This window comes from Bombina bombina, chromosome 7, assembly GCF_027579735.1.
Source record: "Bombina bombina isolate aBomBom1 chromosome 7, aBomBom1.pri, whole genome shotgun sequence".
Taxonomy (NCBI): Eukaryota; Metazoa; Chordata; class Amphibia; order Anura; family Bombinatoridae; genus Bombina; species Bombina bombina.
The window spans coordinates 573,765,614-573,784,792 of NC_069505.1; the positions used below are offsets into that span (position 1 = coordinate 573,765,614).

General features: G+C 38.0%; 1 protein-coding gene across 3 annotated transcripts in view; it reads right to left on the reverse strand.

Annotated features, from left to right (window-relative positions):
• Positions 1-11,451: 11,451 nt before the first annotated feature.
• The window catches only part of LOC128667087 (complement factor B), a 139,548-nt gene continuing 131,820 nt past the window's right edge, over positions 11,452-19,179 (reverse strand). For all 3 annotated transcript variants that reach the window (XM_053721976.1, XM_053721975.1, XM_053721977.1), the window contains 5 exons: positions 18,616-18,695; positions 16,089-16,192; positions 12,802-12,934; positions 12,369-12,424; positions 11,452-12,101 (listed from right to left, as the gene is read on the reverse strand). In XM_053721976.1, the coding sequence (XP_053577951.1) occupies positions 11,940-12,101; positions 12,369-12,424; positions 12,802-12,934; positions 16,089-16,192; positions 18,616-18,695 (535 nt within the window). In that variant the 3' untranslated portion in view covers positions 11,452-11,939. The remainder of the gene's footprint in view (positions 12,102-12,368; positions 12,425-12,801; positions 12,935-16,088; positions 16,193-18,615; positions 18,696-19,179) is intronic.

Below are 19,179 nucleotides of genomic sequence, written 5' to 3' on the forward strand. Positions count from 1 at the left end.
ATTTACAGCGAAATCAAAAGATTACTTCCCCCTCTTACCCTCCTTGATCTGTCCGCAGCCTTTGATACTGTTGACCACCCTCTTTTGCTTCAAACCCTCCAATCCTTCAGCATTTTTGACACAGCCCTCTAGTGGTTCTCTTCCTACCTGTCAAATCGTACCTTTAGTATAGTCTTCTCTGGAGCCTCCGCTGTCCCGTCACCACAAGGCTCTGTCCCCTTCTCAATCTAAATGTCATCATTAGGTTCCCTAATAAAGTCCAAAGGGTTCCAATATCATTTGTATGCTGACAACACCCAAATCTACTTCTCTGCACCAGACCTTTCTCCTTCCTTGCTAACCCGTGTCACTAACTTTCTAACATCTCTTCCTGGATGTCCTCTCACTACCTCAAGCTAAATCTCTCAAAAACTGAGCTCCTTATTTTCCCTCCTTACAAAATCTCCACCCCCAATCTCTCTATAACTGTCGACAACTCCATCATTACCCCTACCCCACATGCCCGATGTCTTGGGGTCACACTTGACTCAGATCTTTCTTTCACTCCTCACATTCAGTCCTTGGCTAAATCCTGCTGCTTCTACCATAAAAACCATCTCTAAAATTAGGTATTTCCTTACACAAGACACAACTAAGATGTTAATCCACTCTCTCATCCTGTCCCATCTCAATTACTGCAACTCTATCCTCTCTGGTCTCCCCAGCTGCCGCCTAGCTCCTTTACAATCCATAATGAATGCCTCTGCCAGACTCATCTTCCTTACACATCACTCTATCTGCTGCAACTCTCTGCCAATCCTTTCACTGGCTTCCTCTTGCCTCCAGGATTAAACACAACATTTTCACTCTGACATACAAAGCCCTTAACTGCACTGCTCCCCCCTATGTCTCAGACCTTGTCTTTAGATACTCTCCCTCCCATCCCCTTCGCTCTGCTCATGACCTCCCTAAAGACTCTACTGTTCAGGGATGCATACAACCTACATTAACCTTTCTTTATACCATTTCCTCTCCTTCAAATACCTACAATGTAACCTAGGATTCAAAATTGGTGCACTCTTGATTCCTGTATTAGTGTTAAATGTCCCTTTAAATAAGGTGGCTTGGGAACTTTGAGCTCAATGCAGTGAAGGTTTCAGCCTTAAGAACTAAACGGTTGTCAGAGTTTGGGTCATTAAATAAAAGGGAGCTGCAGTTATCTGCCAGACTCATAATCTGAACGATTAGTTATTGCGCATTTTGTTTTTCATCTAAATCCTCCTTGTACTTAGTTTTTCACACTCACATCTCTAGACCGAGGGTCACTTTAAAAAGGTACATAAAACACGGAGTTCCTGCACTATTTTTGCAGGAGAAACTAAGTCCCCCCCCCCGACAGAAAACAGAAATGCTCCAGTAAACACTGCTGCTGCTGGTGGGAGGAGCTGGAGCACAGTCTGTTTAGAGGGATAGTGAGATCCTCTAGTAATGGTCAGTAACACTTCCTACAATACACTAAATGCAACCTGTAAGCAGTACTGCTGTGTGATAACCCCCCCCCCCCACACACACACACACACACACTGTGTGTAACACATGGTGGTTATTTAGCTCCCCTCAGCAGAAATGACTATTGCACCTTAAAGGGACAGTATACACTCATTTTCATATAACTGCATGTAATAGACACTACTATAAAGAATAGGATGCACAGATACTGATATAAAAATCCAGTATAAAATGGTTTAAAAACTTAGAAGCTTTCAGTTTAGCTCTGTTGAAAAGGCAGTCGGAGAGCCCACTGCAAGTGGGAAATAAGACACTCCCCCCTCCCCCTTCTTTTGCATATGAAAAGACCCTTTACACAAACAGGAGCAAGCTGGAGAAGGTAGCTGACGGTTTTCAAATAAAACTTTGGGGCTTGGTTAGGAGTCTGAAAATCAGAGCAATGTTATTTACAAATAAGCAAAATTATACATTTTGGGCTTTATAAATAGACCATCTAGAAAACATTTATGTAAAGAAAAAAATGAGTGTATAATGGCCCTTTAAAGGGACATTATACACTCATTTTTTCTTTGCATAAATATTTTGTAGATTATCTATTTATATAGCCCATAAAGTTTTTTTTTTTTTTTTAAATAAATGTATAGTTTTGCTTATTTTTAAGTAACATTGCTCTGATTTTCAGACTCCTAACCAAGCCCCAAAGTTTTATGTGAATACCGTCAGCTACCTTCTCCAGCTTGCTCCTGTTTGTGTAAAGGGTCTTTTCATATGCAAAAGAAGGGGGGGGGGGAGTGTCTTATTTGCCACTTGCAGTGGGCTTGCCAGCTGCCTTTTCAACAGAGCCAAACTGACAGCTTCTAAGTAAGTTTTTAAACAGTTTTATACTGGATTTTTATATCAGTATCTGTGCATCTTATTCTTAATAGTGTCTATTACATGCAGTTATATGAAAATGAGTGTATACTGTCCCTTTAAACCTGCTCTAGTACAGGGCGGGTGCAAAATGGCTTAGCAGGGGTTAAACATCTATATTACAATTCCAAAGTGCTTCACCTGCTTTTAATTATAGGTGAAAGTAAGATCAAGGTTATAACGAAGGGCCAAATACCCTCATTCTACCCTTAGAAACAGAGATTCTCATTGTATACTTAGACTGACTCTTCTACACTAATCATAATCCCCCCCCCCACACACACTTTTTAAATCCTTTTAATCTCCTGTGCATTAGCACCACAGGCATGATTCTTAACTAGGGTTGTCAAGTGTCCTGTATTCAGCTGGACAGTCCAGTATTTTAGCAGGCTGTCTAGTAAAACCTACACAAAAATACTGGATACTTTAAGGGACAGTCAACACTAAAATTGTTATTGTTTAAAAAGATAGATAACACCTTAACTACCCATTCCCCAGCTTTGCACAACCAACATTGTTATATTAATATACTTTATACAATTTAAACCTCTAAATCTCTGCCTGTTTCTAAGCCACTAAAGACAGCCTCTTATCACATGTTGTTTTATTTGCTTTTCACAACAAAGGAATGCTAGTTCATGTGAGTCATATAAATAACATTGTGCTCATTCCCGTGGGTTGTGCACAACACAGCTAAAATGCAAGTCAATAGATGAGAAATAAGAAGTTGTGATCAGAGGGCTGTCAGAAGAGGCTTAGAGACAAGGTAATCACAGAGGAAGAAAGTATATTGCTATAACAGTGTTGGTTATGCAAAACTGGGGGGGATGAAGGGATTATCTATCTTTTTAAACAATAAATATTTTGGAGTTGACTGTTCCTTTAAATCTCCAGTTTTATAAAGTCTAAGTGAGAGCTAAGTGTAAAAGGCCTCTTATGCCTCAAAGCTTTACACATATGGAGCAGAGACAAGTGAGGGACATTAAAGGGATTCAAATTATTTCTGTTTGTGAGTTACTGTCAGCCAGAGATAAAATGTATTCATTTGTTAGTTATTGGCAGACAAGGGGTAAAATGACTGCACACTTGTGAAAAATATGCATGTGAGATTAAGACTGGGGGGCTAAGGTAAAGCTTTTGGGGGGTGCATTTTGTGGCCCACTCTAGCATTGTGCTCAGAATTTTTGTGGAAAGTGGGTGGCAATCCTATTCATAAGAAAGAAACATGTATCCTTTTCAGTTCATGCAGATCACACTTTCATTTATCACAAAGGTTCAGTTTATTTATCAGTATATAATTGTTTTAGGATAAAATGCAATGTTATTGTTGAATATATATTTATACATAATTACAAACCATTATAAAAGGAGATTAAAGGCATTACAGACTATACTCCAATTACAAATGTCTTTGCACCTGCAAGTAAACCTACCTTCTTTTTTGGAGACTGAGCAACTTATGGTGTGAATACCATTAGTAATGTGCCACTCCCAAGATGGCGGATTTTATAGCCACAATCAAGATGTGACTGACACAGTAACCCTTTTAGTGCTGAGCCATTTCATACCCCTGTGCTTAAAGGGGTATGAAACCAAAATTTTCTTTCAGGATTCTGATAGAGCAGGCAATTTTAAACAACTTTCTGATTTACCTCTACTAGGGTTGCCACCTCAGCCATGTTTTTCTGGCCACTTATGAGTTACACATGCTGCAGGGTGTGCAGGGAGGAACATGTATTGTGTTTCTGGACAGCACTATTTATAGTCCTCCCTGCACACCCTGCAGCATGTGTAACTTATAAGCGTTCTGTATATTAAAGGGCCACTGTAAGTAAATATTTTCTATGCCTGTTACTAACTAACTACCCCAAATACGCTTTTTATCAATAGCATTTCATTAACATATCTCTACCGTATATCAGAAATCTTGTCTGCAAATTTAATTGTTTTCCAAACCCACTCCGTGGGTATCCTTTGCTCTGTACCAATCCGTTTACAATACCTAGGTTTCAAAATGGCGCTTTAAACACAAAGTTATTGGTTTAAGTATTTTGAACACTCAGTGCTGAAAATAGTGGGCAGGATAACGTGACATCATCGGCGAATAAAAGATATAACTTTTAGAACGTTATGAAACTTCGTTTTGGAGAAAATATAGGTCAGTAGGTTTTAATTAATGTTTATTAACTTTAATATGTTAGTTGTTTAGCTTAAAAATTATAACAGAAAGTAATCCTTTAAGGAACGGGTGGCAACCCTAACCTCTACAGACCTCCCAGCTGTCTTTATTTGCTCTGGACAGTCCCTGATTCTGAGCTCTGACCCACTGTCCCTCTGAAGGGGCCATAAGTCTCTGTTTTAAGAATTTCTTTATTATCATCCATGGAAAACCCAGACATGCCCATAAACTGCCCAGACACAACACGATCCTGCCTCTCCCAACACGGCTCCACCAACAAAATGATGACAGGCCCTCATCAACCTCCAGAGCCTCTGAGCCACAGTTTTTGGGAGATATGCTTCTATTATTACATTTTCTTTGTTCTCTTGGTATCTTTTGTTGAAAAACAGGGACGTAAACTCAGGAGTGTGCATGTTCCTGGAACACTATATGTAGGGTTGCCACCTCGGTCATGTTTTCCTGGACACTTATGAGTTACACATGCTGCAGGGTGTGCAGGGAGGAACATGAATAATGCTGTCCAGCATCACTATTTTTTTGCTGTCCAGCAGCACAATGCATGTTTCCCTCTGCACACCCTGCAGCATGTGTAACTCATAAGTGTCCAGGAAACCATGGCCGAGGTGGCAACCCTAACTATATGGCAGCAGTTTTGTAATAATGTTCTCTATTTGCAAGAGCAGTAGATGGCAGCACTATTTCCTGGGCATGTTTGGACAGATGTGTCTGAGCAGACCCTAAGGCAAATCCGGACATATGACGGTCTTCTGATATTGCCGACACTCTGTAACAACATGCTATTAATATAGAACACGTTTGGTACAGTGCAGTTGCGATATTAGAAATAAAACACGTACAGTACAGTGAGAACTTCTAGTAGCTATAAAAATACAATATTAAAAAAACCATCAATTCCTATAAAAGTTTCATTAGGTGTTTAAATACTGACAAAATAAGTGTAAAGTTTCAGTGTCTATAAAACAATGGGAGCTGCCATGTTGTAACTTAAGTTACCTTCTCTGCTGTGGCCAATTAGGGTCAGTTATAAATAAGTCACTAGAGTGTGCAGCCAATGGCTGTGGGGAATATAACAGTGCTCTGCACTTCCATTTCTAACAGGAACTGAAAAGCTCACAATTTCAGAATGGTATTACAGGAAAGGGGGACAAAATAAATAATGAAAGTATATTGCAGATTGTTTTTTTATGTATGGGATTTATCATTTTATATTGCCATCTCTGAGTGTTTAATGTCCCTTTAAAGAGCTTAGTATTGGTCCTATATCTCCTCCATAGGACCACCAAATGCTGATGCCTCCACAAGGTTGTTGCACCATTCTGACATGGCAGCAGCACATAAGCCACCTTCATAAAAGTGAGAAAGAGTTTGCCTGCCATCTGGATGGAGAGCCTGTGGAAGTTTAAAGTCCATTTGGGTCCTACAAAGATGTGCTGTCCTACAACAGAATAGTAATTCACTTCTATCTAGCTGAAGCTTCCCAAACCTTCAGAATTAAAGTTGGTATAGAAAACATGGCTTAAACATGGCAGGAACAAAGGGAGTAGCCAGTGTGTTCCATCTACGCTATGGGCTAAGTGTCACGGATACCAGGCTACCTCCTCCCATATTATGTATTATTGTGTCCCCACCAGCTTCCATTGTTACTCTGATTGCACGTTGTCACAGAAAGAGCTGATCTCTGCCACTTGGCCCCTTCCTAACTGGACGGGCTTATGGAACTACTCACCGGCTTGGCTTGCTGGAGGTCCCCGCTGACCTTTAACCTAGGTCGCTCCAGAGGCCCTTAGTCCCAGAGCTCCGCTCTTTTGGGGATTTGTTAGGCCTTTGGTGGACAGGGGTTGGGGTGTATGCTGAGGGGGAACTCACTCTGGAACTGGGGGTTTTGGACATCCCCCCAATTTAGTCTATTCCTGAGTACCTTTGCCAGGCTGCAGCTCCGGTCCCCAGTAACGGATCATGTCGCTTTTTAGACTGTGGCATCTGAGGGCCAGGAACTCTCGAACAACACATTGGAGAGGCCGCCGCTCCCCCAGGATCACCCTAAAGCCGCAACCTAGATACTGTGGGGGTCTCTATGTAACTCTGGCTCCTATGGAGGCGCCAGCCTGTCTGGAGGGGCGGGAATGGTGGGCTCAGATAAGGCTCTTATCAAGATGAGAATGTGTATATAAGCTGTGTGGTTTTCCCAATAAAGTCTGTTTGTGTTTCACTTTAATACTGGTCTTGTCTGGTTATTAGGGTGGGCAACTTGCTATAATAACTTCTCTGCTCTATAGCTACAAGTTCCAGGTGTAAGAAGGACCCTTTTGGCAGAGATACCTAGTCGGGGTAGCCGGAGTCCGTCACACTAAGAAATAAGGAAAGAGACCAACTGCATAGGTGTACTTGTAAATAACTTTTCTAACTTCTTAGTACAGGTAGCCCTCAGTTTACGCCGGGGTTAGGTTCCAGAAGGAATGGTTGTAAATAGAAACCATTGTAAATTGAAACCCAGTTTATAATGTAAGTCAATGGGAAGTGAGGGAGTTAGGTTCTAGGCCCCTCTCAAAATTGTCATAAGTAACACCTAATACATTACTTTTAAAGCTCTGAAATGAAGACTTTAAATGCTAAACAGCATTATAAACCTAATAAAATAATCACACAACACAGAATATATAATTAAACTAAGTTTAATGAACAAAAACATTTGCTAAACAGCATTATAAACCTAATAAAATAATCACACAACACAGACTTTACTTTAGTGCTCTCCATTGTTAGGATCTTAGATAATATCGGGTCTGCAGCTATTCTATGCATTCCCGTATGGACAGATTTATAGGCAGGAAGATCTTGATCCTTTGAAAGCTGCTCGATAGCTCAGGCCTGGTTACACTGATTAATTTCAACTTGCTTGTGTTGCATATCTTTGCTGCAAGACAAGCGGACAGCTCCACCTACTGGCTATTTTAATCAATGCACTGCTTCTCAATGCTTTTCAATAGCAGTCACATGACTGAAAAAAAAGGTTGTTATTCTGAAACGGTGCAAATTGAACCATTGTAAACCGAGGGCCACCTGTACTGGGTTATGAGGAGCTAGCGGTATCCCCTATCTCCAAACTACACAGAATGTCCTGAAGCAATGCATGCAAATTCTATATCCTAAAATTAAATGATACATCCTCACCTGTAACAACGCAAGGAGAATTTGGCCTAACACTAGGGCCGCCTATGAGCTGAACACATTGGGAGAGCCAATAACAAGAAACATATATGTGAATTCAACGATCAGCAGCTAGCTCCCAGTAGTGCATTGCTGTTCTTGAGCCTACCTAGGTATTCTTTTCAAAAAAGGATGCCAAGAGAACAAAGCAAATAAATAAAATGAAAAGTTGTTTAAAATGACATGCGCTGTCAATATCATGAGAGAAATTTTTTTTTGTTTCATATCCCTTTAATATTCCATAGAGGACAGTAGCCGCTGCTTTTTCATTTTACCAAAGTGTGTGGGTTTTTTTTTTCAACTTTGCACTGTGTAAAATACATCTATGTGTTATTCTCAGACTAATCTTTTCTTTAAATGCATCATTCTATCTAGCATTTATTTAGTGTTTAATGTCCCTTTAAATTTGCTAATAGCATTTTCTGTAATGCAGCAGTTGAAAGTCTTCGGGCTGCTGCTTCAGAGCCCCATCGTTTCAGGTCCACCTGAAACGGAAGTTAAGAAGCAGCGGTCTCCTTAACTTCTCAGCCCCCTTTTAGGTGGCGGAGTGAAATCATCCTGATCCGATACAATCGGGATGATTGACAGCCCCTGCTAGCGGGAAATTTCCTCTCAGGCACAGCATTTTGTCTTATTGTCCATTCTTTCATCTTGATCTGAATGCCTAGGTTTGACAGCTTGGTGCTTGAACATGTGTTTTTTAACAGACAAAGAAAAGTTTGTCAAGTAATACCTTGATTCTGGCTAGGAAGCCAGTCACTAGATGCATTTACCACAAGGTATTGTGCACATACTTATCTTGGTGTTTGTCTAGAGTATACTAGTAGAAGTCTTTCAGGCAGGGGCGTATTATGGCCTAGGCCAACAAGGCCGGTGAATAGTGCGACAGATTTAGGAGGGCAGCACATCTGTCATATTCTCTCTCTAAAAGTCAGCACACAGTACAGTGAGCGATAAAGTGCAGGCTTTTGCAGAGAAGAATAGGTACATGCGCTAATTAAGGTCTCTCTTCACAGGCAGCGCTCCTTTAAACTGTTGCTTCATTTAGAGTTGCCGGCATTTTTGCAGTGGAAGCATTCTTGGTGAGAAACTTGCTCGGTATATGCTTACAAGGTGAGGCTGGAGAAGACCTTGTGCCGACATGCTGCCTCCCCTTATCAGCTGTGGTGGGTCTGCAAGCGCAGTGCTTATTGCAGGTCTTAGCAGCTAACAGACTGGATGCGTCTGTGCACTGCGTAGATCAGCTTGTGATGTCTAATCATAAACTCTCAGCGCTAATTTATGTTAGCTAAAATGGACACATTTTTTAAAAATTTATTATTTGTATGATGGTAATTACTGTTGGTTGTATGTGAAGGGCAGTGATTGTTTCAAAGTGTATTCTTTTTCCCTACCTTCGTCTCTCCCTTCTTTCCCTTTCTCTCTCCCTCCCTCAACTCACTCCCTCCCTTAGTTCTTTCCCTCAACACCCTCCCTTGCTCCCTTCTATCATTCTTTCCTTTCCCTCCCTTTTCTCACCTCCCCATCTTTTCCCTCCCTTCGCTCAGGGAGAAAATGATATGAGATGCATGCAATTCAACCCACCTGTATGCAAGTGTTTTGCTAGCCCATTTTCTTTTGAATTGTTATGAAAAAAAAAAAAAAAAAACATTTTACACACGGACCCCAAAAAATATTAAGGGGAAAAAAGGCCTAAAACCTTTGGGGGGGGGGGGGGCATCAGAATGTTGAGTGCCTAGGGCAGCACAAACGTAAATACGCCACTGCTTTCAGGATTCCAAGGGTAATAGAATGTCTTACCGGACTTAACGGACTGCCAACCTTCTGAATACTAAGACTTTTGTTTAAACTCTGATTAGAATTTTCAAACCTGTTGTTTGTATGGTGTCTCCTCTGTGGAGTTCTTCCATCACTTACTTTTAACCCTATGCATTTCTTAGAATTGCTGTTGTTGTCTTGGAAGGTTCTCTTTTCGATAGCTATTTATTCAACAAGAGTTGTTTTCTTTATCTTGCAATCCATTGTTGTTTTTCTTACATTAACATAAGGTGGTTTTGAGAACAAACTATTTTTTTTATTTTCTAGGTTGTATCTTCAGATACTTTTAACCATGATGATTTTGTGGTGCCTTCACTTTCTTCAGCTCCTAAAAGGGTTAAGGAGAGGTTCGTCCATAACTGGATGTGGTTAGGGTTTGTTAGCTTTATGTTGAAAGGATAATTTTTTTTATTTTATTTTTTTCACACTTTATGCATTTTTATGGTCCCCGTTAGAGTCAAGAGGCTATGGATACTACTTCCGCATCCTGGCTCAAGATCTTTAATAGGAATTCTTATTTTGTGGCAGATCACCTCCTGAGCAGATTACAACTCTTTCTGCTTGGACTGTAGCTATTTATTGGGCTTTTTACAATGAGGCTTTCATTGAGCAGATTTGTAAAGCCACTACTTGGTTATCTGTGCATACCTTTGCTAAGTCTTATCATTGTAATGTCTTTGCCTCGATTGAGACTGCTTTGGCAGGAAAGTTCTGGTAGTCTGATGGACTTCACTACTTGGGTATTAGATGCTGCATGTTATGGATAGTGGACTCTAACCATCTTAGGAAATAAAATATAATTTATGCTTGTTTGATAAATTAATTTCCTTCATGATTGTGAGAGTCCAAAAGGTCCTAAGTTGGACTTCAGCTGTTCAGCTCTGTTCAAAATGTCCTGCTTTAAACTAATGTAAATGTTCCTTTGTTACAGTTGATAAAGTGTAACTTACCTCTTGCATGCTGGAGAGCCGCACTAATCCTAACCCTTCTTCACAGAGCCCCAGACGGGCCAAAAGGAGGCTTAACACAGTGGATCCCAGAGCTGCGCTAAAGGACCTTTTGCTTTAACGCAAGCTCTGGGATCCGCAACACTAAACCTACTATTAGCCCACCCAGGGGTCTGTGAAGAAGGGTTGGAATTAGCGTGACTCTCCAGCATGCAAGAGGTAAGTATTTAACCCTTTACAGCTAATTTAAAAGAAACAAATGAAAATGAAACAAATATCCATGTTTTGTCATGAATTCACATTCATAATAAAATGAATGCACAAACCTAGAATTTATCAGTTGAGCATAATTTATAACTATAATATTTTATGTAATTTAGGCAATATTTGCACGTCATTAAAGGAAGTTTTATTTCATTTTTAATACTTTTGTATACATGGTACCCTCAGAACGATAGTACAGTAGTGTAATCACAAAGGTAATATATGTTTTTCTAAATAACTATAGAGAATTATTTGCATTTTAGATCACAAAAGCAAAACCAAAGATATAGGCAGAGAAGATTATGACTTACAGGCAGGGGAAAAATAGTAATTTTTGATAAATTTATTTAAAAAAAATAAAGTTTGGATTTCAGAGTAAGTTTGGATTCTGGAATTCCAGATTTGGAGATTTATACCTGTACTAAGCAGTGCAGTAAATCATCATTAACTGAAGCACTGCTGGGTATGTCTGTTTGGAATACAGTGGGAATGCTGCAGTATAAAATATTATGGATCCAGAAGTAACTTTCTCAAAACAAATAGTACAGTTCTTGCCAACTGACTTATTTTGGGAAATACATATAGGAGTACTTAAAAAAACAAAACAAAAAAAAGTTTTTAGATGTTTATTTTGTGCTTTATACAACTTTATGTAACGCGTTTCGCCACTGTTTACATTTATTATTAGATTGCAACACAGCAGTGATCTGCAAAAATTAAACAAATAGTACAAAAAAAATATGACTGTATAGGATATACATTTTATTTAAGTATTTTAAAGTTTAAAAAAAGGAGATAGTCTATGTAAACTTTAAGGGGAGAGATACTGGAATGTATAGCAATTTTTTTAATAAGTCAAAGAGGGACAGAATCATAGCTCCCTTCTGTTCTATCCTTCAGTGGTAGAGACTCATTGATCCAATCTGTCTTTCACCCTGTAGAGGGAGGGGCAGACTCTCAGCCCTCTTTTACCTGTGTAAGGATTTAATGGTTTGGTGGCCTTATTGATGTATATTGTTGACCAGGCAGAGGGGGTTCAAGGACAGGATCAAAATCTTCATGCCATGTTTTTTTATTTGAAACTCGTAGATTTGTTCTGTTTAGTCAAGGAATTCCAAGCCTTCACCCCCAAGGATCTCTTTTAGCCAGTCAAGACCATCATTAATTTTATAATGAAAGTCACGAGCCTCCTTTGGAACTGGTTTGGTAAACCTTACAGAGTTCTTACAGTGAATCACTGTCCCCCAACTTATTACTCCCACCTGCAGAGACAGAAAGACAAGAAATGGCAGGACTTATTTTACCATGTTCCAAAAAGCAGAGATCTGTAGTCATATCTTAATATCTATGGGCTAATTTACTAATACCAATCATGATTGTGTACAAAATAGTCTAAAAAGAGCCATCCCTCTAATTTTGACTTTTATAAATAATGTTTCCATGGAATTATACTTGATGAATGCTGATCTAACGCTGCAAATAAAGAGATGGTGTAGCCTGTATATGGTGTAGTGATGCTAATAACCTACCTGAATAAATCTCTTTTCATTTCTAATTGGGATAAGAAGCGGTCCTCCGGAGTCTCCTGTGTTGTAGATAAGTAGAAAGAATTAGAAAAGATTAAGGGGTAGATTTATCAAATGGTGGGCGGACATGAAACACTGTAGCGAATCATGTCTGCCCTGAATCGCTAAATTCCAACAGCATATGCTGTTGGCATTCATCATTGCCCAAGCATTTCTGGTGAAATACTTGTGCAATGCCGCCCCTGCACATTTACTGCCATTCAGGTGTCAATCATTCCGATCGTATCTTATGACCGCTACTCCTTAACTGAAGTTTCAGGCGGACCTAAAACTTCAGGGGTAGATTGCATTATTTTCTGCTTGATAAATCAATCCCCAAATATCATGAAAAAAAGGAGGGGGGGGGGGAATTGACAGGAGTTTAAAATAAAATTACCTTGGCATGTTATATCATCTACTGTTGGTTCTATTCCACCGGTGCACAGGAATTGGTCAGTCACAACATCACGAATATCAGCCACATTCTCAAAGTTCTTTACCAGCTTAGCATCTTCTAGGCAGGCATTCCTCTTTAAAGATACAGCAAAAAAAAAATATTTATATAAATTTTTATGATTATAATTATTATTATTTTATCTTATGTGATGGCAAAATATTCTTCAGTGCTGTGCTCGATGGCAATTTAGTAAAGAAAATTAACTAAAAGATGGCCCTGTCTAAGTGTCTATGTAGATGTAGATTATCTCTATATCGGCTTGTTGTCACGATGCTCCTCTGCTCTGCTGTGGCCGTTGCCACAGACACAGGCACTCCTCCTGTTGCTAGGGATACGGTAGTCTAACTGTAGCACGGTGATGACATCATCGCTGTCCGCCTTGTCTTCCCTATGTAAAGGCCTCAGTCTCTCTCACCTGTGCCCAAGTATAGGTGTTACTTCTTGTGTTCCTGGGTGCTGTATATCTGTATGCTGAATTGCTGGACTGCTTTACAGTTGATGAACTCTGCCTGTTTTGACTTCTCTGCTTGCCTTAACCCTAAAATATTGGATTGCCATTCTGTTGCCAAACTCTGCCTGCCTGACCATTCTATTGATTTACCCTTGAACTGCTTTACCGCTGGATTCCCTACCTATTGCCGTCAGAGACTATCTTGTCTGTTTCTATTCCTTCAAGTAGTTTACCATTGAACTGCCTAATCGCTGATTCCCTTCCTGTTGCCGTCAAAGACTATCCTGTCTGTTTCCAGTCCTACATGTGGTTTACCCTTGAACTGCCTAACCGCTGATTCCTACCTGTTGCCGCCAAAGACCACCCTGCATAGTGTGAGTACTGCTTACCTCATTTTGCAAACTTTCTCTGCTCTGGGTTATTCCCTATCATTCCATCTTGATGCCAGGATAAGAAGACTACTGGCCAAGTTTGGTCTGATAGTGGAATATCCCACGAGCATTACACTTGTGAGCTATTTGGATAATGGTAGAAAGAGAAGGGGAAAGATCTGAGTAGAGACCCGCGCTAGTCTATACCGACAAACCCTTAACGTACAGGGTATTAGGTGATTATTAAGGGTTGAAACAGTGGCTTCTGGGCTTTAAATCAAGGGGTCTTGATATTGATTGTGTTAAATTTTTGCGCTATAGGGGAAACTATTGAGGAAATCATTACCTCATTTTTACATATAACAGCACAACATTGATTGAATAATATATCAGGTAGAGTTTAGTGCTACCCTGGTTTTGTACTTCTATTAAAATAGACAGACATATAGATAGAATAGACAGACAAATAGACAGAATAGACAGACATATAGACAGAATAGACAGACATATAGACAGAATTGACAGACATATAGACAGAATAGACTGACATATAGACAGAATAGACAGACATATAGACAGAATAGACAGACATATAGACAGAATAGACTGACATATAGACAGAATAGACAGACATATAGATACAATAGACAGATATATATAGATAGATACTGTGGTATAGGTAAGAATTTAAAATGTAAAGAATTTATGGCCATGCTTCAGAAACAACTGATTATTAAACAGATGTTAAAGAAATTACTGGGAACTAATAAAGGGTTAGATTATAAGTGGAGTGCTAATTTATAACATGCCCTTAAAGGGGCAAATTTGCTAGTTTGTGGGCATGCAATAAATAACCAGCCATTACAAGTGGCTGGTTATCGATACTGCGAGCTTGCGGTACCAATTAGCGCTTATAAAATTAACCAGAGAACAGATCTCTAATTAATTTTATAAATGTACACAAAATGCCCACAAATTTAATATATATTATTAAACAAAACGATAGTAGCATCTTTATTTTTTTTTAAAAAATAACTGAAAGAAAAAAAAGTTTTTGGTGTCTAAAGGGAGCAGGTGTGGGGTGTTAGAAAAAAAAAACGGCATTGAAAGTACCTTTATATTGCAGTCTATGGGAACTGTGTGTTCCCAGTAAATATATATGTACGTATATGCTTATATACATATATATATATATATATTAGGGATGGATGAATGTTTCTAAAAATTCGAAATTTAAAACAAATTTTGATACATTCGTTCGTTCGAATCGAATTTCGAATGTTTATATAACATTCTAACATTCTATTTTCGAATTTTCGTTTTCAAATTTTTCAATAAAATTCAAAAATATTCGTTCGAATAATAGAATGTTTTGCTATGTATTCATTCAATTTCGAAATGTAATATTCGAATTCGAATGTGACATTCGAATTTGAATGTGACATTCAAATTTGAAATAGTATTTCTAGTCTACAACTGTGTTTAATAAATGTAATATTCGAATTCGAATGCTACATTCGAATTCGAATGTCACATTCAAATTTGAAATAGTATTTCTAGTCTAATACTGTGTTTCTAAATGTGATATTCGATTTGAATGTGATATTCAATTTGAATGTGACATTCAAATTCAAAATAGTATTTCTAGTCTAATACTGTGTTTTATAAATGTAATATTCGAATTTGAATGTGACAGTCTATTCGAATGTGATATTCGATTTGAATGTGACATTCGAAATAGTGTTTCTATTCTACAATTGTGTTTTATAAATGTAATATTCAAATTCGAATGTGATATTTGAATGTAACATTCGAATTCGAATGTGACATTCGAATTCGAATGTGACATTCGAATTCGAATGTGATATTCGAAAACTGTAAATAACATTCGAAAATCGAATTTTTAAGAATATTCGTTCTTATCAATATTCTATTATGTAAATCGAATTTCTACAATAACATTCGTTCTAACATTCGAAATCGAATATAAACACATTCGCCCATCCCTAATATGTATATATAATCATAGTAAGATGTTTTCAAAAGTGGGACAAAATCTTGCAACTTCAACCAAAGCTTATAAAAAAAAAATGTTGTTATATTGTCAAAACTCAAATTATGTTAGACATGCAGTCGCCCTAGATTAAAGGTTGGAGTCATTTTTATTTATTTATTGTAATTATTTTTTAATTATTTTGCTTTTCTTCTATATATTATATATTACATTTTATTATATATTATAATATATCATGATGTCTCTTGTTTTTTTATTTTAAAGTATTGATTATTTTTATTCTCTCGGTTGTATTTGATTTGTAAATTACTCTCAATCAATAAATAATAAAAAGAGTCTAAAAAACAAAAAACTGGTATGTAAAAGAAGCAAACATATTGCCCAATAGTACCTGGTTTCCTTGCTTTATCTGGACTCGCTTTGCCTCAAATTCTCTTACTTTTTCTTCCGCAATGAACTGTGCTTTCACGAGATCTCCAGAGAGTAGTGCGTTTACTTGGTGAGAGAGAGAAAAGATCGTTTTTGTTCCTGCGCATCATTCACTATAGATGATTAAAGTTATAGTAAACTCTGCCCTTTATAAAATCCGATATTTTAGATTGAGTTAATTCATCAGTTGTAATGAAGATGCGCTAAAACTTACTTTTTAATATAGATTTGAAGTTCAAATTCCCCGCGCTCCGCCGCCCACTTCAATTTTTATGTGAGCTAACAGTCTGAATTGTTGTCCAATCAGTGCTCTAGCTACAACAAAAGTGCCATATGGGGAGAGCGCTGATTGGAGAACAGTTCAAACCTTTAACTCACAGAAAAATTGACTTTTGAAGTAGGCGGCAGAGTGCAGGGTATTTGAATTTCATATCTTTATTGAACAGTAAGTTATAACGAATCTTCATTACAACTGATGAATTAAACTTCATATAAAGTATCACTTACATTCTGGATCTGATTTTATAAAGTTTACCATCACTTTTATTTCTGTATTTTGCTACTCCTGTTCACTAACATTCCCTTTTCTATTTCCTTCCCCACTCTTTTTCATTCTTTCAATTCCCTTATTCTCTTCTGCCCACCCCCCCCCCCCAAATTTACAGAGGTCTCTCCATTTCCCAAATGTACTAATCTCTCCAACCTCCCCAGTTCCACAATGTTATTCTGTGCAGTTGATTCACTAAGCAATGGAAAGATGAGTGAGAGAGAGCATATAAAGTGACACTAAACTCATGATTCAGTTGTAAAAGACCCCCATTATCAAATTGTGCAGTCTTTTTATATGCAGCTACTACTGAGCATGTGCAAGAGTTTACAGTGTATATGTATATGAGTTTGTGATTGGCTGCTGGCGGTCACATGATACACATGAATGTTAAAAAACATTTTAAAGTATGTTTGAAAAAAAATCTACTGCTTATTTAAAATTCAGACTAAACTTGCATTGTCTGTTTATAATACACTTTATGATTATGTAATTCTACAGTATTAAATGGTTCAAAGAAACCAACATGGCAGCAGCCCTGAATTTGCAATTCAGCGTTTCTTTTAGATATTCAGTGTTTTCACGCAGAGCACTGAGAGAGGTATTGAATGGAACATTAGAATAAAAAAATACATTAGATAGGAAGACAAGGAGAACCAACAATACCTGGTGCACCCTTAAAGGGACATTTAACGTCTAGGTACAACTACAGTTTCATGATTACTACACACCATGTTAGTATTTTTCCTCTTGTGCCTGCAGCTCTATTTAAAGCCGTTACCTAATTTTAACCCTTTACAAGTGCTGGTTAGTAAAGCTCTGTACCGTCACTAGGGATGGGCGAATGTGTTTACATTCTAATTCAAATGTTAGAACGAATGTTATTGTAGAAATTTGATTTTACATAATTGAATGTTGATAACGAATATTCTTGAAAATTCTATAATCGAATGTTATTTACAGTTTTCGATTTCGAATGTCACTTTCAAATTCGAATGTCACATTTATAAAACACAGTTGTAGACTAGAAATACTATTTCGAATCTGAATGTAGACTAGAAATACTATTTCGAATCTGAATGTAGACTAGAAATACTATTTCAAATTCGAATGTGACATTTATAAAGCACAGTTGTAGACTAGAAATACTATTTAGAATTTGAATATTACATTTCAAAATTTAATGTGATATGAAATACATAAACATTCTATTATTCGAACGAATATTTTCGAATGCCTTATTGTGCGCATCAATAAAGAGTAGAGGATGTATATTTTTGTCAGTGTCTGCATTGCTGTCTATACTATTGATTAGGGCTGGTTTATGTTTGTTATGTAACTTTTAAACTGTGTAAAAACAAACAAACTGAAAACGTGTAAAGCTTTTGCATTCTGTTGTTTGAGCTTAACCAAAGTGCACAGAACAGCTGTCAAAGAGTCAGTAATAACACAGATCTGTAAACGTGCACTGATCCTGTCACATGATGCAACTATACATGAGCTACAAGATGGTGGCTCCCTGTATAAAGATACATAGCTTTACCAACTGGTTTCTGCAATGGGTTAAAATTAGAGAACAGCTTTAAACAAAGATGCAGGCTCAAGAGGAAAAACAATATAATGGTTATTAGTTGTACTTAGCAGTTTAATGGCACCTTAACGTCTTTTTTTTTTTTTTTTTACTTTTTGCACTACTAATTTATTGTTTAGAACAGTGCTCGACAAATCTGTTTAAAAGTTAGGAGCCAGTAAGAATATTTAGGAGATAGACATACTTTAAGGAGCCAGACAGTGGTATTTGTATATAGATATATGGAGACTTAGGAGCCAGGGGTAGAATTCTAGCAGCCAGTTTCTCCCTGGCTCCTAGGTTTGTCGAGCCCTAGTTTAGAATCACCTCTGCCATTTTCTCCTCACAACTTTTTCTGTCTCATTTACTTACTGTGCTGTTGGCATGTTATTCCTTCTAGTGGCATCTTCAGAGCTCTTGACGTACTCTTGGTACAAGGTAAACAGAGAGGTCTGCAGAAAGAGAACAGCATTCAATGCCCGGCTCAAATTACCAACTACCTCCTCCATTTCAATTATCAGTTTCCACTTGGGAGATTATCAGAGTATGCATTAACCCCTTAACTGCTGAGACATTTCCACCAGGGCCAAACTGGGGTTAAAAAGCAGCCCTGAAAAAATATGAAGACCAGACCTATTTTCTATTGAGTCGGTGGAATGCAAATGCCTAATTTTTCTTGAAGGGGATTACTGGGATACTCCTTCCCCTAAAAAAATTTCTGTATTAAATTATATTAGTTTGTATTTACAAAAGTGCCAGATTGTTATATAGACATCACATCCTCCATCCCAATTACAACCATTAACAACCCCTTAAATTTTAGCTTTCCACGCCCAGCTGCTGCAGCCCACTGGGAAATCTCCTGGTATCCTGGTAGGCTGTTCTGGCCTTGATTTCCACCCATGTGCTGAGCTGTTTTGGAGTTTTTAGATGCTA